The sequence below is a fragment of the Ictidomys tridecemlineatus genome, chromosome 10, assembly GCF_052094955.1.
Source record: "Ictidomys tridecemlineatus isolate mIctTri1 chromosome 10, mIctTri1.hap1, whole genome shotgun sequence".
Lineage (NCBI taxonomy): Eukaryota > Metazoa > Chordata > Mammalia > Rodentia > Sciuridae > Ictidomys > Ictidomys tridecemlineatus.
This window is the reverse complement of record NC_135486.1, coordinates 125,294,676-125,316,319: the sequence shown is the minus strand read 5'-3', so window position 1 is coordinate 125,316,319 and position 21,644 is coordinate 125,294,676. Positions and strand designations below refer to the sequence as shown.

The window sequence follows — 21,644 nt, the reverse complement described above, 5'->3', positions numbered from 1 at the left end:
GGCTGGTAAGACAGCGGCAGAAGCCAAAGTAGGCTGGCCCCAGGGGCAGGCAGTGGGGCCCAGGGAACTCAAGGGATTCCCACAGGCAGGAGAAACACAAAGAAGTCAAGAAACCCTCCATGGTGACACCAGGAAACCACGGGAGAATTCACACCATTATAAAGATAATAGTGCTGGGCGAAGTGATCCCAGCGGCTCAGGAGGCTGAGGAGGGAGGATCACGAGTTCAAAGCCAGCCTCAGCGAAAGCAGGGCACTGAGCAACTCAGTGAGACCCTGTCTCCAAATAAAATACAAAATAGGGCTGGGGGTGTGGCTCCGTGGTCGAGTGCCCCTGAGTTCCATCCCTGGGACTCTTAATTAATTAATTAACTAATTAATTAAAAATATAAGGATAATAGTAACCATACAAGGCCTCTTCCCTGGTGCCATTTCATAGTTAGAGAAACTGAGGCTCAGACAGGTTCCTTTGCCACAAGCCAGTTAGCAATCAAAACAGGTGTGTAACTCCTCTGTGCCTCAGTTTTCTCAGGTGTACGATGAGAATTTTATTCCTTCTTCCTGCTAGGACTGTTGTGAACGTACATTGAGATGGTACCTCTAAAACACTTAGAAAGATGCCTGGCACATAACAGTAATCTTAACACAGGAAAAGTAGGTTTAAAAGGTTCAGAGATAAAGAAGAACTCAAAAGGAAAAAAATAAAAATTAAAAAAAAAACCCCAAGGTTTATTTTATTTTATTTTATTTTATTGTAGTTGTAGAGGTACTGAATGCTGTCCCACCAGTAAACCCTCAGGGTCACCCCAAGTGAACTGGGCTGCATGAAATAACCACACAGAGACAGAGTGTGGGTCCTGTGTGGTCTCCTCTGACCTGAGGGGTCCGTGGGAAGAGAGCAAGGAGCACGTGCTGAACCCTTTTTATGGGGAGAAGCCATTCATATGAGGCACGGGGTAGGATTACACAGGAACAGGTGAGTGTAGCTCAACCCCTCTGGGTGCCACCAATCCTAGGGCCACACCTTGTTATTCCATCGAGGGAAAAGTGGAGTCAGGGGTCAGGCAGCACTACCGAGCCAGACTACAGTGATCTTTCAGATCCCCCCGTGGTGCATTTGGGGTAGCTCCCCACAGAAGGCCTTTAGTTTATTTGTTTATTTTGTTTATTTGTAGAGAGGTTTGAAATTTCTGGAGCAAGAGGACTTGGGTTTTCAGAAGCTAGTTCTGGGTTTCAGAAGGCCACTGGACTTGGGGACACTGGTGGTGGCAGGAGAAGCAGGCCAGGCAGAAGACATCAGAAATACCGTGACTGATGACAACTTTTCCCCAGATAAGAATTTGGATGTAGCCAGGTGTGGTGGTGCGTGCCTATAATCCTAGAGGCTCAGGAGGCTGAGGCAGGAGGATCTCGAGTTCAAAGCCATCCTCAGCAACTTAGTGAGGCCCTAAGCAACTCAGTGAGACCCTGTCTCTAGTAAGATATTTTAAAAAGGGTTGGGGATGTGGTATCCACATGGATACCAAAAAAAGAAAAAGAAAAAAAGAATTTGGAGCTTTCTACAAAATTATTTTTGGGGCTGAAGACTTTTAGTCTCTGATTTATTTGGCTTTTTAAAAATTTATTTTAATTTATTATTATTATTATTAATCCTGGGGATTGAACTCAGGGCCATTTTACTACCGAGCCACATCTCCATCCTTTTTTACTTTTTATTTTGAGATAGAATCTCACTGAATTGCCCAGGCTGACCTTGAACTTGCGATCTTCCTGCCTCTATCTCCCGAGTTGCTGGTATTACAGGCGAGCACCACCAGGCCTGGCATCAGTTAGCCTCTCTGGTGCTCAGTTTCCTATTGATAATTTTACACCTAGAAGGGAGAGTGTCAAGATTGAAAATAGGCTGGGGACAGTGGCACATGCCTGTCATCCCAGCAGCTCAGGCTGAGGCAGGGCAGGAGGAAAGGGAGTTCAAGGCCAGTTTCAGCCATTCAGCAAGGACCTCAGCAACTTAGTGACACCCTGTCCCAAAATAAGAAGGGCTGGGTATGTGGCTCAGTGGTAAAGTGCCCCTGGGTTCAATCCCCACTACCACCCCCCAAAAAAAATATTGAGTAGGGGCTCAGAATTGGATTGGATGGACTCAGCACTTAATACCTTGGCAAGCCTTGGGCTTGTTATCTAACTTCTCTGCCTCAGTCTCCTCATCTATGAAATGGCCATAATGAAGTATACTTGCCTCTTAAGTTTGTGAAGATGAAATGTGTTAATATAATCTTATTGATCCTGGGGATTGAACTCAGGAGACTAAAAGGACTTCTGAAAGGACTTCTCCCCATTGGCAAGCGAGCAATTAATTCTGCAGCAGATACCAATTGGGTGTCCCCTAATCCAGCTCTGTTCTGCACTACCTGGAGAGAGCATCAGATCCCACAGGTTAGGACACAGCCCCCCAAGACTGCTCCCCTCCTCCTTCTGATGCCGATGGCAGCCCCCAGCTTGCTTTACCTGTGCTTCTGACCCACTGGCTACAAACCAGGGTTCCCACGACCCTCTCCTTGGATTCCATCAGCTTGCCAGAGTGGCTCACAGAACACAGGGAAACGGATTTACTAGTTTGTTACAGAAGACAGATGAAGAGAGGCACAGGGCAAGGCCCGTGGGACAGGGCACGAGGCTTCCACGGCCTCTTCAAGGCACCCTCCTCCAGGAACCTCCCCCTGTTCAGCTACCCTAACGCTCTCCAAGCCCTGGCCTTTGGGGATTCAAGGAAGCTCTGTACGTGCACATGATTGATTACACCACTGGCCACTGGTGATCAACTGACCTTTAGCTCCTCTCTCCTCCCTGGGGGTTGAGGGGTGGGCTGAAAGTCCTAACCCTCTAATCCTGCTTTGTTCTTTCTTATGACCCCCGTCCTAAAGTTCCCTGGGAGTTGACAACCATCCGTCAAGTCAACTCGCTAGATAGAGTTCTGGAGATTCCGAGGATTTCAGGAGTTATCTGTATACCAGGAAACAGGGATGAAGACCAAATATTTATTTCATGGAGCTGAGGGGGTAGATTGGTGATAGAACACATGCTCAGCACCCATCAGGCCACAGGGTCAATCCTCAGCACCAAAAAAACGGCATAGTGGTGAGTGCCTGTAGTCCAGCTACTCAAGAGGCTAAGACAGGACGACCACTTGAGCCCAGGAGTTGACCAGCCTGGATACATATAGTAGATGCTCAATAAATAAAGACTGTATGATGATGGAAGATGCGTCTAGGTAGTCTGCCAGTCCCTGCAGGGTTTCTTCCTTGTGCATACAACTGCCGAGTGAACAATAGTTGGATAACTGGGTTGTGGGAATGAAGCTGAAGGTGAGGAACAGGTAGATGAGGGCAATGAATGGTACATGCCAAGCCACGCAGTACATGGAATGCAGCCCTCCTGCCTCTGGGGAACTCAAGAGGGGACAGGAGTGTGTCTATCCTCACCTTTCCTTCCCTCCCACAAAAAAGCACTACACTTCAGAGGACTGGAAGAGTTCATTGAGTTTATTTGGGGAAAGCAAAAGGGGTTGGAAGATTCAGTTGTACATTCTCAAAAACACACACATAAGCCTACATGCATGTACACACGTGCACGCGCAGCGCGCGCACACACACACACACACACACACACACACACACCAATATCCCAAGCAACTTCACTCCAGGGTTTGACATTGTCTGCTGGGAGTCCCCAGATTTCCAAGTCAGGAGTAGGCAGGTGTTGGGGCCTCAGGACACGAAGCTGTGTAGAAGAAATGGGGGGGGAAATGGGTCCAGGGGCCCTCCGCTGCCCGCCAGGCTCTGGGCACCGCTTTCCCTCTCCTTCTCAGAGTCAATGTCCTCTGCCATCCCTGCGTATCTCCCTCCTCCTCCTCCTCCTCCTCATTTCCTAGCGGCCTTTCCCAGCTCACCTGGTCACCTGGGGGTCACCTGTTACTCCAGGCTCCCATGCGCCCTCCCCCTCCCCATGCTGGTTCTGGCTCGTCGGGATTATCCATGTTCTCATAAGAGTCTGCGTCTGCGAAGGACCAGAAAAAAGCAAAACGCAGGTGGGGGTGGAAGTAGGCTAGGAAGGGAAGTCCGCCAGAGGACACCCAGGGACAGTGCAGAAGCCCGTACCTTCCTCATGATTGGGACCAGTCCGAAGGGGGCGGAGCTGGGGGGCCACATACAGGATCCCTCTCATATCTTCATAGGACTGGGACCCTGATTGGGCGGGGGATGGAGAATTGGAGGCCAGATCCATGCCCAGGACTTGGAAGGAAGTTGGCCTACCACTGGGAAGGAACCTGAGGGGCCGGGAAGGTGGAGGCCCCACCCATGTTGGAATGATTGATTAGGTCACCACCAGGTTTGGGGTCCTGCTTAGTTGTAGGCTCAGGGTTAGGTATGGGTTAGATTATGGTCATGGTCAGAAAAACTGGAGCCAGGACAGAAGCACATGCTCACCCTGCCTCTCGAAGGCTAAGGAGGAGAATCCCAAGTTTGAGACCAGCCTCAGCAACTTAGTGAGACCCTGTCTCCAAATAAAATAAAGTAGAGCTGGGGACGTAGCTCTGGTACAAGACTCCAGGTTCAATCCTGGGGTTTGGGGGTGGGGCAGGGAGCAGATTTGGGAAAAGTGAGAATGAAGAGGAAATTGAGCTAGGGTCAAGGTTGGCAGTGCATTGGGTCAAGGTTGGCAGTGCATTGGGCTTGATGTTGATGTTTAAGATTAGTGACAGTGTAAATACCGAGGGTCCAAATTGGGGATGGGATCATTGTTGAGGTTACACTTAGGAGTCAAATCTAAGGTCAGAGCTAAGCTTGAATTTGGGGTCAGAATCAGGTCAAGGTTGGGCCTGGTACCAGGGCTGAGGGCAGGTCACCCAGACTGGGCAAGGCAGGCTAGTCCCAAGTGTCTCTCACCAAGGGAGGTTGCTTCCCGGCTGGGGTCCCTGGCAGACCCATGGGGGCTCAGGAAGTCTGAAAAATGAAAAGGGACCTCACTATTCCTCCCAGCTTCCAGACCTTTCCCCTTCCCAGGAGTGCGACCTTCTTCATACTCACCCATTGTCTTGGTGACCGGTGGGGCCAGCTCTTCATCCTCGTTCTCGTAAGACTCAGCTGAGGCACAAGGAAAGCTCCAGAGACCACTCCCACCCTGAGGCGCTCCACTGTGCTGGCCCCTCCCCCATACCTGGAGCCCCACAAGGACCCTAAATTACCGTTGGAGAAGGAGTCTGCGTCCTCAGGACCCAGGGACCCATCCTCAGGGTTCTCATAGCCACTGCCATCTGGAGGAGAAGGAGGGACATCCAGCAGGGGTCCACAGCCCACGGAAGTGGGGAGACGGAGGGTGGGCAGCCTTACCCTGGGAAAGCTGGTCCCGCCCGAGGTTGGAGTCGTTCTCGTAGAACTCGGACCCCTCCTCGCTGTCCGGCTCCTCATAGCCCTCCCCTTCTTCTTCTAGTCCTGCGGGTTTGGGGACAGGGGTGGGGAACTGAATCCCTGTTGTCGTCCTCCAGCCCAGGCCAGAATGTGCCACAGACAGCTTCAACACCTCTGCGGGACCAAGGACCCCCTCATTCACCTGCTTCTGGGGTGCCAGCCTCCTGGGCATCGCGGGGCGGGTTTCCGTAGGACAGGGAGGCGCTTCCCATGCCTGCCGCCCAGCGCTTGGTACGTCCTGGAGACGACAACGTGAGGGGGCAGGGGGAGAGGGTGCTGTAGGTTCCAGGGATGGCCTCTGGGTTTAGTTACCTGGCCTTGAACCACGGAGGCCAGATCTATATCCGGGGTGGTGGCCTCAAGTTCTGGGGCACGGTTTGGGGGTGGAACTGGACATGAGGAGGCGTCGTGGGGGTGGGGCTTTGTGTCCTGGAGGCGGGGCTTGACTCTGGGGGCGGAGCCACACCTGGGTGGGGCTCCGCAGCCTCCGCCCACCTGCCTCTCGGGAAGGCCTGGCGCTCAGGGGATTGGAGGGATGAGGCAATGGGTGGAGCTCTCGCGCTGGGGCGGAGCTACAGGCTGGAAGGGCTGGGCCTGGCCTGAAGGGCTGCTGGTCTCTTACCCGGGCCAGAGGTGGGCGTGGGAAGGGATAGCACGTTTCCATACTGGTTCTGGGTCCCGTTTCCCTGAGGAGGCGTCACTTTGAAGAACCTGGTGGAAGCAGGGGACGTGCACTGAGGCTAGACCTGGCAAGGACCCTGGGACACACTTCAGATTCAGTTTGGGGCCTCAGAGGTTGAACGTGGTCACTCGTGATTAGCTGGCTCCTCTGTGGGACAAGCTACAGAGGAGTCGGGATCACTCCAGGAGGACTTGACACAGCTTTGGAGCTGCACTTGGAGCCTGGGCAGTAATACTCCCGGTGGAGATGGGGCAAAGACCCCGGGGCGGAGGAAACAGTAAATGCATCACATAAGATAAAAGGGGGCTGAGGGTGCCCTTGCTGGATTACCTCCTGGTGGGGTCAATCATCCGCTTCCTTAACCTCCTCTGGATCAGGGCTGGTGGGAGTTAAGAAGAGGGATCAGAGGAGGAGTGCTTGGCAGAGTGAGGATTTAGGGGGTACTAAGGAGGTCCCCTGGGTCAACAGAGGAGATGAGTTCGAATTCCAAGGAGAATGGGAAGTTTGAAATGGAGAAATGGGGGGACAGGGTTGTAGGATGGGGGAGGGGTGGGAAGAGAGAAAAACAGGTGTCATACTAGCCAGTGTGTGTTATCCTGAGGTAGAGGGGGTAGGGTTCAAGCAAACTGGCTGGGGGACATAACTCACCTCTTCGAAGATGAAGAAAGGCCACCAGGGAACCCAGGCAGAAGATCAGATAAACCAAAGTTACAAGGGGGACCTTCCAGCCACCAGTCGTCAGCAGCCAGTGCCAAACTGCTAAGGAAAGGGTGCTGTGAGTCAAGGAAGGACCCCAGGCTGGCGTCTTCCTTCCCAGCCTCAAGAACACAAAGGAGCTGGCTGTGGTAGCACAAGTCTGAAATCCCAGTGACTTGGGAGGCTGAGACAGGAGGATTGTAAATTCAAGGCCAGCCTCAGCAACTTAGAGAGGCCATGTCTCAAAATTTAAAAATTACAAAGGGCAGGGCTGGGGCTGTAGCTCAGTGGTAGAGCATTTGCCTAGCATGCGTGAGGCACTGGGTTCAATCCTCAGCACCACATAAAGTAAAATAAAGACATGGTGTCCACCTATAACTAAAAAATAAACATTAAAAAAAATTACAAAGGGCTGAGGATGTGGCTCAGAGGTTAAGCATCCCTGGGTTCAAAGTCTGGTACCAACAAAACAAAAAACCCAGAAAACAAAAATCCAAAAGGACCATACACCTGGGGATTGAAGCAAGGCATAGTCTCTTAAGTCCCAAGCTATGAGGAGGACTATTCTCCCTCCCTCTAAGGAGCCATATCCTAGGAGGACAGGGACCATGCCACACAACCTGGTACCCAGCGTGAGGCAGTATTTATTGAGCAAACCAAGTAAAAAGCATGGGTGTGATCCAAGGGGATGTGGGGATTAAGTGGAGTTTAGCAATCAGCTTCTTGCTGCCGTTAAAACAATCAAGGTCAAAGTGAAGGGAAAAGGTAGGTCCACAAGGTCGGGAGTTGGGATCTAGCGTGTCGCTGTGGTCAAGTCTGGGGTGGAAGCTGAGATGGTGTTTGAGGGTTTGGTTGGAGAGCATGGTGGGCGGGAATCCAGGAGACAGAACCAGCAGAATAACATGACCGAGTGGGTGGGGTAAAGGGGAAAGGATGCCCACTCTCCCGGCTGGGGCGGGCGACAGGTGTTGGCATTTCTCATTTACGCAGGGCCACCCAGAAGTGCACACGTGGGAAAGATGTTGATTTTTATTTTATATATGTTGGGCCTAAGGTTTCCATGGGCCATCAAATGGCAATTGCAGGGGTAGCTGGGTATGAAACCCAGAGGAGAGTTACTAAGGCTTGGTGACACCAGGAGCCATGGGAATAAAGGTTCCAGGAGAAGACTGTGTTGTCAGGGATGCGAGTGGGAAGTCATGGAGGAGGATAAGGCCCAGGGCTCCAGCAGTGAGGGGCGGGGGAATAAGGCTCCTCCCAAAGCAGATGGCCAGGAACAGACAGCGTCAGTGGAAGACCCAGAAAATCAGCCTTAGAGACAGGGAGGGAAGAGCTGTGTGGAGAATCTGGGTTTCTGGTGCAGGCTGTCCGTCGCTGGGCACCATGGGGCACGCCTGTAATCCCAGCAGCAGGGGAGGCTGAGGCAGGAGGATCGCGAGTTCAAAGCTAGCCTTAGCAATGGCGAGGCGCTAAGCAACTCAGTGAGACCCTGTCTCTAAATAAATTACAAAATAGGGCTGGGGACGGGCTTAGTGGTGGAGTGCCCCTGAGTTCAGTCCCTGATACTCCCACCCCCAAAAAGAAATTGGGTTTTGGGACCAGGCTTTTCGCAACTCTCAGGTCAGGGGTCTAAGACTGTCTGGCTTCCAACTCTTCCAGCAACCCCCATGCGATGACCTACAATGGGCGGTAACTCTACCTGTCCGGGCAGTGACCTTCACGCGTATCTCGATGGTCAGGTTGTCACGGAGACAATAATAGGTGCCAGCATCTTGAGCTGTGGCCTGAGGCAGCGACAGAACAGAACCCCGGACCCACATGTCTCTGGATGGGGCCTCCTTGCTCAGGCTTAGGTTCAGCAATGAGATGTGAGACTTAACAGGGCGCCTGAAGATCCAGGAGAGGGGGCCACTGACCACAGGGGTAGGGAACCCCCCACAGGACAGCCAGAGTGTGGAATTAGGGGCCACAGTGAGATCTGGAGCAGAGAGAGACACGGAAAGCCTCATGCTTGGGGTCTGATCCCCCCAAACCTTCCAGTTTCCAGTCACCATCCCCCACCAGGGAACCCCACCTCCTGGCATCTCCCCAGCAGAGACCCCTTACCTTGGTTGAAGCTCTGTTTCAGACTCCCCCTTGGTGGGGCACACACCGGCTCTGTATTCCAGATCTTAGGGTGGTCCTTAGCCCACACATAGAGTTGGGAGGTGTTGGGGGGAGCAGAAGAGAGCCCAGTGCCCCCGGAGGACATGTTCCCCCGGCTGCATTTTAGGGCCTCTAAGTCTGAAGCATTCCAACGGAACAGCTCCCCTGGGAAGAGACCCAGAAGCAGACCCAGAGACATTAGGAGAGGAAGAGAGATACAGACCCAGAAGTAAAGACTCAGAGAGATGGAGACAGAGATGAAGAATGGCGGGCGGGGTGGGGCAGGTGGCAGAGAAACAGCGACCAAAGAGAAGCGTGAGAGACACCAGGGGCAGCTGTGCCAGTCGTGAAGCTGCAGGCGGACCTCCTCCAACTCCACTTTGGCCGTGGGCCCACTGTCCCTGGAGGCCTCCCTCTCCTTGGCCAGCCCCGCTGCCCAGCCCCACTGCCCAGCCCGGCCTGGCCCTCACCACTGCCCTCCACGCTCACTGTCCAGCCAGGCCGCCAGGTGTCCTTGGAAGGGGGCCCCGACCTGCACAAGTAGAAGCCCCCCATCTGGTGAGAGACGTTGAAGACGAGCAGGATGCCCAGGTGGCCCACAAGGACGTCCAGGTCTGGTAAGCCCAGGCTCAGCTCTAAGAAGGGTTCCGACTGGTTCCCCCGAGACCAGGCCAGCTGCTGGGAGGGAGCATGATCCTGGAGGCAGGGCAGCAGGATCTCTTTTCCCTCTGTGGAGAGAGAGAGAGAGAGAGAGAGAGAGAGAGAGAGAGAGGGAGAGAGAGAGAGAGAGAGGGAGAGAGGAGCCCCTAGTCCCCTTCCCTCCAAAAAACCAGAGGACCCCACGGACTGGGAGTGGACGAACCCTCAGAGTCCTTCTCACCCTCCCACAAGTTGACAAATAAGAAAATGGAGGCCCAGAGAGGGTAAGTTACCCCGTCAAGGAACCCAGCCGCCCAGACCCCACTCCTTCCCTCTCTGCCCTTCGGACATACCTTCCACCTCCACCAGCAGTGGCTTCTGGGGCCTGACTCCCACAGGGGTAAGAAAGAGGAGGAAGGACAGGAGCAGAGGAGGTGGCATGGTGGCCTGGCTCCTCCGGGCACCCAGCTTCCCCGCGCAGGGGATGCTGGGGCAGGCCCGGGCCTGGTGGGCAGTGAAGCATGGGTGTCTGTGGGGGTGGCAGGCGATCCCCCCAGAGAGGAAGGGGGCGGTCCCCCTGGGCCCTTCTCCACTCACCCTCCGACCTGTGAAGCTTGCCCTCTTCCTGCTGCAGCTCTGTTTTCATTGCTGCACTCCCCACCTTGAGAAATGCCCTTATTTGTGCCTCTCCTTGTTCTAATTCCCCCACAAGCTCCTAAGCCCTTGGGAGCAGAGACTGTCCCCTTTGCTTTATGCCCTAAATCAAGTCACCTGACAGAATTTGTGGAGTGAAGGGATTCAGACTAAGGAGCTCCCTGAGACTCCCCCCCCCTCTTTCCTCCTCCCAATCCCCGCCCTGAATCCATTTCCCTTCACATGTACATCCTCCATTCATCCCACCAACATTTCTTGGGGTTTCTTCCACCTCCAGCGCACTTTGGGGTCTGACAGATCAAAATCTGTATATTTTTCTTTTTTTTTTTGAACCAGGGATTGAACCCAGGGACACTTAACCAATGAGCCACCTCCCCAGCACCACATCCCCAGTCCTTTTTATATTTTCTTTTGAGACAGGGTCTCACCAAGTTGCTCAGGACCTTGCTAAATTGCTGAGGCTGGCCTTGAACTTGCGATCCTCCTGCCTCAGCCTCCTGAGCTGCTGGGATTATAGACCTGTGCCACTGCTCCTGGCATCAGAATTTGAAGTTTCTACCTTCACCACTCAGCTAAATTCCTCCATCATTCAAAGCCTCAGTTGTTGGGGCTGGGGATGTGGCTCAACTGGTAGCGCGCTCGCCTGGAGTGCGTGCGGCCCGGGTTCGATCCTCAGCACCACATACCAACAAAGATGTTGTGTCTGCCGAGAACTAAAAAATAAATATTAAAAATAAAAAAATTCTAAAAAAAAAAAGCCTCAGTTGTCTTATTAGCTAGGGAGAATATTCAAACTATAAAAAAAATGGTTTGTGGGCTGGGGATGTGGTTGAGTGGTATAGTGCTTGCCTAGCATGTGCAAGGCACCACAAGAAAAAAAATAAATAAAATATATATATAGTTTGTGAAGACTAAACAGGACAATATAGGTACAGCATTTTTAGCCCTGCACCCAGTAGGCCCTCAGTTAAAGACAGTGTCAATTAATAGCTAAAAGCTGCCTGGGTTCAAAACCATGGACAATTTCCTTATCCACAAACTGGGCATGACAAGAGACTCTATCCTGCAGATCATTCTGGGGATAAATCAGTCACTGATTTATAGAGCTGGGTGGTGCTGGGCAGTTATGTGAGAAGGCAGGAGCCGCTGCAGCTCCTTTGTAGTGGTCCTTAGAAGTGACTAATGATTCAGGTTGCTTTTTCATCCAGTTCTTCCTCCAGGAAACCCCTGCTTCTGTTATAGAAAGGACCCATTTAGAAATGGGGAAATGAAGACCCTGAGAAGGGCAGGGCTCTGTGTGAGGTCACACATCAAGCATCGGGCGGGCTGGTGATACAAGGAGCATAGAACCCAGGAGTCCTAACTCCTAAATCTCTCTTTCCCTCTCCCTCTGTCCCTCTCTCAGAGAGAGAGAGTGTGTGTGTGTGTGTGTGTGTGTGTGTGTGTGTGTGTGTGTGTGTATGTGTGAGAGAGAGAGACAGACTGCTGAAGGCACTCAGAAAAAGGGCTCAGGGACTCAAGAGACCTGCTTTCTCAGTTGTCAATTCCCAGGCCAGTCTCACTGGGCTGTAGCTTCCTGTTTGCCCTGGGCAAACCCCAGGGGACTCTACAGGTGGCAGGGCCCCCACTTCCCTTTGGCCAAGTTGAGGGGGCTGGGAGGGAACAGTGGGGCATTGAGGAATGGAGAGGGCGAGTCGCTGGATCCCCATTTGCTTCTCACTCAACAAAACAGCTCAAATCCCCAGCATTAGCTCCACAGCTGCCCCGTCCAGCTCTTGCCAGAGCATGGTCGTCTCCTTCTTAAAACACTGCAGTGGCTTTTCATCTCCCTAAAATAAAACTCCAGAGCATGGCTTCCCAAGGTCCAAATGATGCCGTATTTTCCATCTACTCCTCCATCACACTCCTCCTCTTCTCTCACTGTGAAGCAACCCCCCCCCTTTGCACTTGCTCTTTTCCCGCTTGATTGGCTCCTTTCATCTCAGATTCTGCTCACATATGGCTCCCTCAGAAGGGCCCTCCTTGAGCCCGTGGGAAATTTTTTGATCTCACATTCTTGTTTTTTTTTTGTTGTTGTTGTTTTCTTTCCAGCACTTGCCTTGTCTCAAATGACGTGTGTGTTAGTGTTCTCACCTGCCTTCTGTGCCAAATGTTCACTCTTTGGCAACAGGGATCTTTACTATCCCTAGATGTACACTGGCACCTAGTAGGTGCTCAATAAGTGTGTGTTAAATAAAGGAAGGAAAGAAGTTACCAAAATGCAAGAGAAAAGTTTCTTCTCTTCCTGTGCATGTTCTCCGTCCCCAAGGCTGGTTCATTCTATAGTTAACTATTTCTAGAATCAATCTCCTCCTCTCTTGGACCCTTCCAGAACCAATTCACCAGGCTCTCTCCTGGAGTCCTATGCCCTGAGTATTTTGTTCCTCAATTACGCACCATTTATCAAGAAAGCTTCTTTTGGACCAGGCATGGTGGCACACGCCTGTAATTCCAGCAGCTCTGGAGGCTGAGGCAGGAGGACCACAGGTTTGAAGCCAGCCTCAGCAACTTAGCAAGGCTCTAAGCAACTTAGTGAGACCCTGTCTCAAAAAAAAAAAGGGCTGGGGATGTGGCTCAGTGGTAAAGGGCACTTGGATTCAGTCCCTGGTAGAAAAAAAAAAAGGAAAAGAGAAAAAGAAAAAAAGCTTTCTTTGGAAGAAAACAAGGAGGGGTGCTGAGGGTGTGCTGGGGGTGCAAGTTCAAGCTCCAGCATTGCAAAAAGCAATTAAAAAAATTTTTTTTTCTTTTTTGGTACTGGGGATAGAACCATGGGGCAGTTAACCACTGAGCCACATCCCCAGCCATTTGTATTTCGAGACAGGACCTCACTGAGTTGCTTAGTGCCTCGCATCAGTTGCTTATGTCGTACCCACCTACTATCACCTCTTTTTGCACAACCGAATATTTGCAATTATGTTCTCAGCTGGGCATTCTACACACACAGTAAAATGGGACATAACAACAACAAAAATGCCAGGCGCAGTGGTGCACATCTGTAATCCCAGCTGCTAGGGAGGCTGAGGCAGCAGGATCACAAGTTCAAAGGCAACCTCAGCAATTTAGCAAGGCCTCAAGGCAATTTAGCAAGACCCAGTCTCTAAATAAAATATTAAAAAGGGCTGGGGATGTGGGTCAGTGATTAAGTGCCCCTGGGTCAATCCTCAATACCAAAAAACAAACAAACAAACAAAACAGTGCTACTGCCTAAGTCCAAATGACTTAGAGATTTAGTTCTACAAGTACCTGGAGGAAGCCCTGGACTGCCTTGCCAGTGGACCTGCAACGTTGGCAAGATTCTGCCCGCAGTGATGGAACTGGGGTGCCAATGGTCACACATGATCACAGTGAACCCCCCTTTTTCTTTTTCTTCCCCAGGCCTCTAAAGATATGATCTGGCTGGGACAAAGACAAATTTGTGCTTCTTAAAGATCAGTGGTCATTTGAATAGTCTAATGATTCTGGTTCCCAAAGCTTCTTAATTAGTCATGTGCTTCTCTTTCTCAGCAGCCTTCAATGGCTCTCAGGGCCTACAGGATAAAAGCCAGGCCTGAGAGCTCCCCAAATTGATCGGAGGCTCATTTCTAGTCATCATTTTACCTTTTAGAAACCCTGCATGTGGGGCTGGCACAGGGGCTCAGTGTAGAGCGCTTGGTTTGCACACAGGAGGCACTGGGTTCCATCCTCAGCACCACATAAGAATAAACAAATAAAATAAATGGATTCTGCCCAACTACAAATTACAAAAGAAAGAAAGAAACCGTGCACGTATGTTAAGAATTAAGTCTAGACTTAATTCTGAGGGCAAGAAGCTATTGGGGATTTATAATCCTGGCCAGATTTATATTTCCCACAACTCCCCCTGGCTGCAACGTGGAGGGAGGCCAGACAGACCTGTAAGGGAAGAACTTATTCATTCCTTTTCCTCCCAACAGATTTTGGGAAACACAAGACAAGAAAGACAGGGCTCCTAATCTCACAAAGCTTTTTTTTTTTTTTTTAAAAAAAAAAAAGGGTGAGAGAGAGAGAGACAGAGAAAGAGAAATTTTTTAATATTTATTTTCTAGTTTTCGCAGACACAACATCCTTGTTTGGATGTGGTGCTGAGGATCGAACCCGGGCCGCGGGCATGCCAGGCGAGCGCACTACCGCTTGAGCCACATCCCCAGCCTGCTCTCACAAAACTTTGATGCAAGTTTTGGGGTCAGGGAAGGATAAAGAGAATGGTGATAAACAAGCTAACCAGTAAATAATTGCGGGTGGTGAGAAGTGCTCACCATATAGTAGCCAGGTGACAGAGGTGGCTTCTGTCTTTTTCTTTCTTTCTTGGTACTAGGGATTGAACCCAGGGATGCTTAACCACTGAGCCACATCCACAGCCCTTTTTTTATACTTTAACTAGAGATAGGGCCTCCATAGGTTGCAGAGGCTGGCTTTGAACTCACAATCCTTCTGCCTCAGCCTCCTGAATCGCCGGGATTACAGGCGTTTGTAACTGTCCCCCAGTGAGATGGCTACTTTAGACAAGGTAAAGAAAGGCCTCATGGAGGAAGTGACATTTGAGTGGAGATCTGAGATGGGTAAACTTGGTGAGTTCAAGTGAGTGCGTTTACCGAGATCAACAACTGCCATATTCTTTCCCCAGTGGTTGTACCATTTTTCCTTCCTATCAGCAATGTATGAGAAACACTGTTTTCTCCTCATGATCAGCAGCAATTGGTGTTAGCGCTTTTATTTAGCCATTCCCAGAGGCCTGCAGTGCTGTCTCCTTGCGGCTTCAATTTGCATTTTCCTAGGCTAATGGTGTTGAACATCTTTTCATGAGAATATCTGCCACTTGTGACATCAGTGAAATGTCCGTTCTTGTCCTCTGCCCATTTCCAAGCTAGATTACTAGAAGGCTTTCTGCAGGAATGAGACACGATTGACATTTTACAAAGATGGCACCAGCAGCTTTGAGAATGAACTACAGTGGCCATCCACACAGAGGCTGCGAGAAGAGTTAGGAAGTTCAGGAGAAGGGCCCTGGGACTAGATGTTAGCAATGGAAGAAAAGGGAACGCATTCTAGAATACTGAGTACACTGGAGGTAGAGTTTACAGGACTTCCAGGTTCCTGAAGTGTCTTTTAGAGGGAGAAAACAGGTTTGGGCCGGGTGCGGTGTCACACAACTGTAATCCCAGTGACAAGGTAGGCTGAGCCAGGAGGATCACAAGTTTGAGGCCAGTAAAGCAACTTACAGAGACCCTGTCTCAAAAAACTGAAAAAGAAATGAGGATGTAAGTTAATACTAGGGTCAGTCCCCAGTTTAAACAAAAACAAAACAGGTTTGGGGTAAAGAGAAGCAAGGCTCTGGGCTTGAGTTGTAAGTGCCTGCACTCTCCAAGGGGAGAGGTCACAGATAAGGAGAGCTTGAGCCAGGCTGCGCCAGAGGAAGGATTTGAGAGGCACCGGGAGGGGGAGAAGGGGATTAGCAGGAAGCGGCTTCAAAATGGGGGTGGGGACGTGGAAGTTTCGCACTTCTACGCCTGACTACGTGGGGACTCGGAGGCGCCCAGAAAAATGAAGCCGACCCAGCCCTGGCCCGAGGGACGCTCCACCAGGGCGGCGGAGCAGGGAGGGCCGGGCCACGGCTCGCTGTAACGTGAGCCAGGCTGCGGCGGAAGGGCGGCCGGGGGCCATCCAGGGTTGACTCCGGGAGCAGCGCGACAGGAGCCAGACAGCGCTTCGTCCTCCCGGGCGAGGCCGGCCGGCGTCCCCGAGGTGGCACAGCAGCAGAACTTCCAAGGTCGCGGAGAGACGCCGGGGAAGGACCTCTTTGCAGTTGGAAGGGCAGGGTCCTCAGGACCCGCGCGGCCCAGGAGAGGGGCGGGACCCGGAGCCAGGGCCGGTGTCCACTCGGGAATCTTCGGCCGACGCTCGGCAATTCCCCTCACCTCCGGCCTGGGCCGCGGGTACGGGGCCGATCCGGAAACAGCCGAGCGGATCCGGAAACAGCCGAGAGGACCCGGAAGCGGCCAGCGCCGTCACCAGGGAGTGCGGGAATCCGCCGTTTGCGCTGAGGCGATGGCGGCAGCTGCGCCGGCGGCCGCGAGCGAGGACGGGCGGCTGCTGCGGCCGGGGGCCGGTACGTCGGGGAGCGTTCGTGCACGCGGGGGGCGCTGGAGCCCGAGGCGGAGCCGAGCTCGGCCGCCGGGGGGTGGGGGGAGGAGAGGGGAGGCTGGAGAAAGGGGCGGGGTCACGCCGTCGGGAAAGGGGGCGGGGCCTTGAGCCACCGGCGCAAGGGGCGGGGCCTGGTGGCTCGAGGGGAGGGCCAGTGGCAGGTGAGAGGCGGGGCGCAGTGAGGAAGGGGCGGGGCCATTGTGGAGGTCGCGTTGAAGGGAAGAGGAGATTGGGTGAACCGAGGACCGACTGTAGGCAACGCCGGGCAGAATGAAGTGGGGGAGAGGCGAGGAAGGGGCGGGGACCAGGTGAGTGGGGCGGGGCCAGGTGAGTGGGGCGGGGCCGGGTTGAAGGTGGCGCTGCCGTACCGAGTTGAAGGACTTGCAGATTTGGTGGGTGGCCCGGAGTGTTGGGGATTCGTGAAGTAATGGGCATAGCGACCGATTCCTGTCCTCCACAGCCATGGACCCCCAGCCCCTTGAAGGTGTAAAGGTTGAGACCGAGTCAGGTGAGCTCAGCCGGCTTCGGGCTGAGCTGGCAGGCGCCCTGGCAGAAATGGAGACCATGAAGGCGGTGGCGGAGGTGAGCGAAAGCACCAAAGCCGAGGCTGTGGCTGCAGTGCAGCGGCAGTGTCAAGAGGAGGTGGCCTCGCTGCAGGCCATCCTGAAAGGTGAGAGGGGCTCTCCCCCAGACTCCCCATCAGCCCATAAGAGGGAGTATCCGCCGGATAAGAAGGAGGACAGATCAGTGGTAGGAGGGTTGCAGGGTGGTCTAGCTCAGGGTATGCCTATGGCCCAGAGCTAGGGCCACCCTTTTCTGATTTGCATAGAGGAACCACACGTGATGGCAGCCACTCTTGTTAGTTATAGCTAAGTTTAGCTCCCTGCTCTGTCTCTTTCCTTGTTCTCTGTCATTTCTCGTCCCTCACTGATGACTGATCAACCTTAAAGATAAGCAAGAAACTTTTCAGTTCCCTGAATGAGTCTTATTTTAGTCTGGGCTCTTGGGTTATAGACTCAGCTTGGGGGCCCAGTCTGTGAATGTGATCCTCCAATTTCCGACCTTCCCCAGGCACCCCTGCCCACCCCTCCCACACACATATACACCGTCCTCCCTCCCTCCTCTGTACTTGGGAAGCACCAGCTCTCTTGCTCCCAGGGCCCTGAGATTCTTTTCCTAATTCCTGCCTCATCATTTAGTCAGTGGCAAAAGTCTTTGAAACATAGGACAGACCTGTCGCCACCTGCTGTAATGGGGCTCTGTCTGCTTTCTCCTAGCCTGTTGTCCCAGACTCAGATCTCCCTCAATGATCTGGCCTTGACACTGGTTTCCAGAGTAAACCGCCTAACACTCCCATCCCACCATGCGTTTCCGGATCTGGAGCTGTCTCCTACATTTCCAGGCATCCATACTTATGCAATGTAGTTAGATCTTCATACAATTCATCCTGTTATTGACTTCATGTTCTTTAAAAAAAAATTTTTTTTTTTTTTTTTTTGGGTACTAGGGATTGAACCCAGGGGCACTTTACCACTGAACTACATCCCCAGACCTTTTTATTTTGAGATGAGGTCTTACTAAGTTGCTTAGGGTCTTGCTAAGTTGCTATCATTGGCCTTGAACTTGAGATCCTCCTGTCTCAGCCTCTCAAGTTGCTAGGATTAGGGGCTGTGGTTGAGCACTTGCCTCACAGGTATAAGGCACTGGGTTCGAGCCTTAGCACCACATACAAATAAATAAATAAATAAATAAAGATATTGTGTCCATCTACAATTTTAAAAAGTATTTAAAAAAAAAAGTTGCTGGGATTACGGGCATGTACCACCATGCCTGGCAGTAATTGTTCTTTTAATAGATTTACTTCTTAAAAGCTTACATACATGTATTAAAGGAAGCTTCTTATCTCTATAAAAAATAAAAAGGTGTGTCTCAAGTAATAACAGTAGCTTTTATTGAGCACTTATATATGCCAGGCACAAAGCTAAATATTTTATGAGTATTTCATCTTCATAACAAACTATGAGGTAGGAACTATTATCCAACTCCATTTGACAGAGGGAACTCTGAGTCCTAGAGAGTTTAAATAACTTGCCCAAGGTCACACAGCTAGACAGGAGCAGAAGATTTGGCAGGTAATCTGGCAACTGAACCTTTACTCCTAACATTAGTACACATTAAGATAAATAAACGTCTGTGCAGAGAGAAAATGTTTTTGTTCTACCTACTGTTGGTGTCACAGACCTGTAGTGCAAATCCAAACCTCGGGAGCCATGCACTGCCCCCCCCTTCCCAGCATCTCTCCTCAGGAGCCTTCACTTGGGTTTTTCTAACATGCCGCTGTGCCCAGACACATTTGCCACCTTTCGCCTCTGGGCCTCTGCTCCCGCTGGCCCTGTTACCTGGACATAGCTCAGTGGTAGAGCACCCCTGGGTTCAATCCACCCCAAACCAAAAACCCCAAAATATTTGTTGTAGCTGATCCGTATTAATAGGAATAGCCGTTGTGTTTTCACAATCTATTCTAGGATCAATTGGACAGTTTGTCTCTGAAGATCAGATTTTTCAAATTCTCCCAGTGATTCTTTATCTGAACAGTGTGCCCTTGTAGAAGTCACAGAGACGGTAATTACTGCTTTAACAGAAATTCTGGCCCATCCTGTTGTCTGCATATACAGTTTCCATCGTGAAGTATCCAAGCATTACTTTGAACTGTATCCAAAACAGCTTGGTGGCCCAGAGAATCACTTGCAAATCCAGTCCTGTTTTGACCGCAAAATCAAGTATCATCACACTGTGCTCCAGAGCACAAAATAAAGGTTTCTGGTACCTTAGGTCCTACCCATCAACCAGCTGTTGGTTATCTGGAAATTGTTGGCAACCATTCTGCCTGGTCGTGCCACCCACCCTGATTCACGGGCTGCGTATCATCACCTTCAGTCCCTCCTTCACTCTGAGTATGCCCAGATTAGCTGTCACGATGCCAGCTTCTCTGTCCTGTCACCTCTTGGTGAATTTATGTGGTGCAATTGATTTGGACATATGCTTCCAATATAAACCCAGGCAGTGTGGCGACTGAGCCTTTACTTCTGAAATTGGTCCACATTAAGAGAAATACTGCAGCCAGGAGCAGTGGCTCCATGCCTCCCAGTGGCATGGGAGGCTGAGGCAGGAGGATCGTGAGTTCAAAGCCAGCCTCAGCAACCCCGAAGTGCTAAGCAATTCAGTGAGATCCTGACTCTAAATAAAATACAAAATAGGCCTGGGGATGGGGTTCAGTGGTCGAGTGCCCCTGAGTTTAAAAAAATCTATCTATCAATCAGTACTGCATATATCAGAACCATTTCCTGCTAACTAAAATGGTGTTTGACTTTCGGTTTTAGTATAAATGTTAGGGACCAGGTCTTTAATCAAATACATCTGAGAGATAGATTGGCCAAGGTCCCTGTCATGTGCCAGGGAGAGGGCTGAGCACCTTACCCATGTCGTCTCACTTGGTCCTGTAACCAGCAGTGGGTCAGCAGCACCCTGTTTTGTTGCTGGGGATGCTAAGGCACACAGAGGCCACGGCCGGCCCAGCTCTGTGTGCAGAGCCCTGTGATGCCCACTGTGGTAGATGGCCTTCCGGAGGCAGGCAGCACATCGAGAGCGCCACCCTTCCCCCGCAGACTCCATCAGCAGCTATGAAGCCCAGATCGCGTCCCTGAAGCAGGAGCGGCAGCAGCAGCAGCAGGACTCCGAGGAGAAGGAGCGAGAGCTGGGCCACCTGAAGCAGCTGCTGGCCCGGGCCCACCCCCTGGACTCCTTGGAGAAGCAGATGGAAAAGGTTGGGGTCGGGGTGGCCTGTGTCCCCCTGGGCCTCAGGAAGGTGTTGGGTGGGAATCGCTGAGGTGCCCGTCCACAGTCACTGGCGCAGGACGCGGAGCGACAACTCCGGGCGGAGTACAGAGCACCGCAGACTGCTGGCCCCTTGGCGCAGTCCTGGCCTGCCCCGTGCTGGTGGGGCGACCAACTTCATTACCTCCAAAGCCAGATCGGCCGTGAAAGGGGGAGGGCACTAACCCTTAAGGGAACCTCTCGTGCGCCAGGCGCTGGGTGCTTGGTGCTGGGCAGAGCTGGGGCCTCCGGTCTTCGCCCACGTGTGAGGCGGGAGCACCAGGTCCATTGAGCAGGTAAGGGGAGGCTCAGGGACTCCGTGATGCTCCAGCTTTTGCACATATAAAGAAGCGGAGTTGGCATCTACCAGTCCAAGCAGTGAGGTCCTGGAGTTTTTGTTCTTAACTTCTATGGTACAGAGCCTCCTTTATTATTGTTGTTATCATTAAACAAAAATAGTGAGTCGGGTGTAGCTCCAGCCACTCAGGAGGCTGAGGCTGGAGGATGGCGTGAGCCTAGGAGTTTGAGGCCAGCCTGGAGAACCCTGTCTCTTAAAAACAAAAAAACTGTATCTATCTGTATATATGTTTAATTTATATGTGTGTATGTTTGTACACACACACACACACACACACACACACACACACACACACAGGGCTGGGGATGTAGGTCAGAGGTAGAGCACTTGCTTAGGATGTGCAAAGCCCAGGGTTCAATCTACAGCACCACGTAAACACACACACACACACACTCACACACAACTAAAAACAACAATAGGAAGCTCCTATTTTCAAATGTTTCATCTTTTAAAGTGAATTTAAACCGCTGCCTCGTTCGATCCACACAGCAGCCCTGTGAGGTACTCACTTAATACCTCATTTCATGCTCGAGGAAGCTGAGGCTTGGGGAGATGGAGGGAACTGCCCAGTTAGAAAGACAAGGGTCAAAACAGGAGCCCAAGAAAGGAGAGCCTCCCTCCACTCCTCAGCTTCCGGCAGAGGCTGCTCCTTGCAGCCAGTGTTTCTCGGGGAACATTTGCAGAGTGGTAAGGAGGAGGACCTTGCTCGGTGACAGCCACCTGCTGTGGAGGAAGGCAGTCCAGTCTGCAGTCAGGCAGGGGCTAGTTTGGGCAACCCCTGCGTTTAGCCATCACTGTTGCTTAGGCATCTGCAGAGTATATTCGGGGGCCGCAGATGAGATCGGGGTGTTTGTTCTGACCACACAGGTTTATATTGCAGCTGTTCCTATAAGAGATTTGGAGGGTTAAATTGCATTCATGTGGAAAAGTGA

The 21,644-nt window shown here is 51.8% G+C and overlaps 2 protein-coding genes across 13 annotated transcripts in view; one reads left to right on the top strand and one right to left on the bottom strand.

Moving 5' to 3' along the window:
- Positions 1 to 3,523: 3,523 nt before the first annotated feature.
- Positions 3,524 to 13,674, bottom strand: Cd19 (CD19 molecule). 9 transcript variants are annotated; one of them, XM_078024148.1, is made up of 16 exons: positions 13,566 to 13,674; positions 10,227 to 10,290; positions 9,480 to 9,718; positions 8,952 to 9,155; positions 8,545 to 8,823; positions 6,798 to 6,908; positions 6,480 to 6,528; positions 6,090 to 6,178; positions 5,610 to 5,705; positions 5,390 to 5,491; positions 5,245 to 5,313; positions 5,087 to 5,143; positions 4,946 to 5,002; positions 4,157 to 4,243; positions 3,949 to 4,055; positions 3,524 to 3,779 (listed from the first exon to the last, which is right to left on the bottom strand). In XM_078024148.1, the coding sequence occupies exons 1-15, from the start codon at positions 13,657 to 13,659 to the stop codon at positions 3,964 to 3,966; spliced, it is 1,689 nt and encodes a 562-aa protein (XP_077880274.1). In that variant the 5' UTR covers positions 13,660 to 13,674; the 3' UTR covers positions 3,524 to 3,779; positions 3,949 to 3,963. The 9 variants fall into 9 exon arrangements, 8 of the variants coding, with proteins under 8 accessions (XP_077880274.1, XP_077880279.1, XP_077880273.1 ...); XM_078024153.1 differs by having other exon boundaries at positions 9,461 to 9,718; positions 13,566 to 13,584; XM_078024147.1 differs by lacking the exon at positions 13,566 to 13,674 and adding an exon at positions 9,983 to 10,133 and having other exon boundaries at positions 10,227 to 10,393.
- A 2,119-nt stretch (positions 13,675 to 15,793) lies between these two features.
- The window catches only part of Rabep2 (rabaptin, RAB GTPase binding effector protein 2), an 11,929-nt gene continuing 6,078 nt past the window's right edge, over positions 15,794 to 21,644 (top strand). For 3 of the 4 annotated variants that reach the window (XM_078024155.1, XM_078024156.1, XM_078024154.1), the window contains exons 1-3: positions 15,794 to 16,446; positions 16,942 to 17,151; positions 20,147 to 20,304. In XM_078024155.1, coding sequence (XP_077880281.1) covers positions 16,386 to 16,446; positions 16,942 to 17,151; positions 20,147 to 20,304 — 429 coding nt within the window. In that variant the 5' untranslated portion in view covers positions 15,794 to 16,385. Of the gene's footprint in view, positions 16,447 to 16,663; positions 16,790 to 16,941; positions 17,152 to 20,146; positions 20,305 to 21,644 lie in introns of those variants that run through there. The other variant, XM_078024157.1, reaches the window with a different exon arrangement.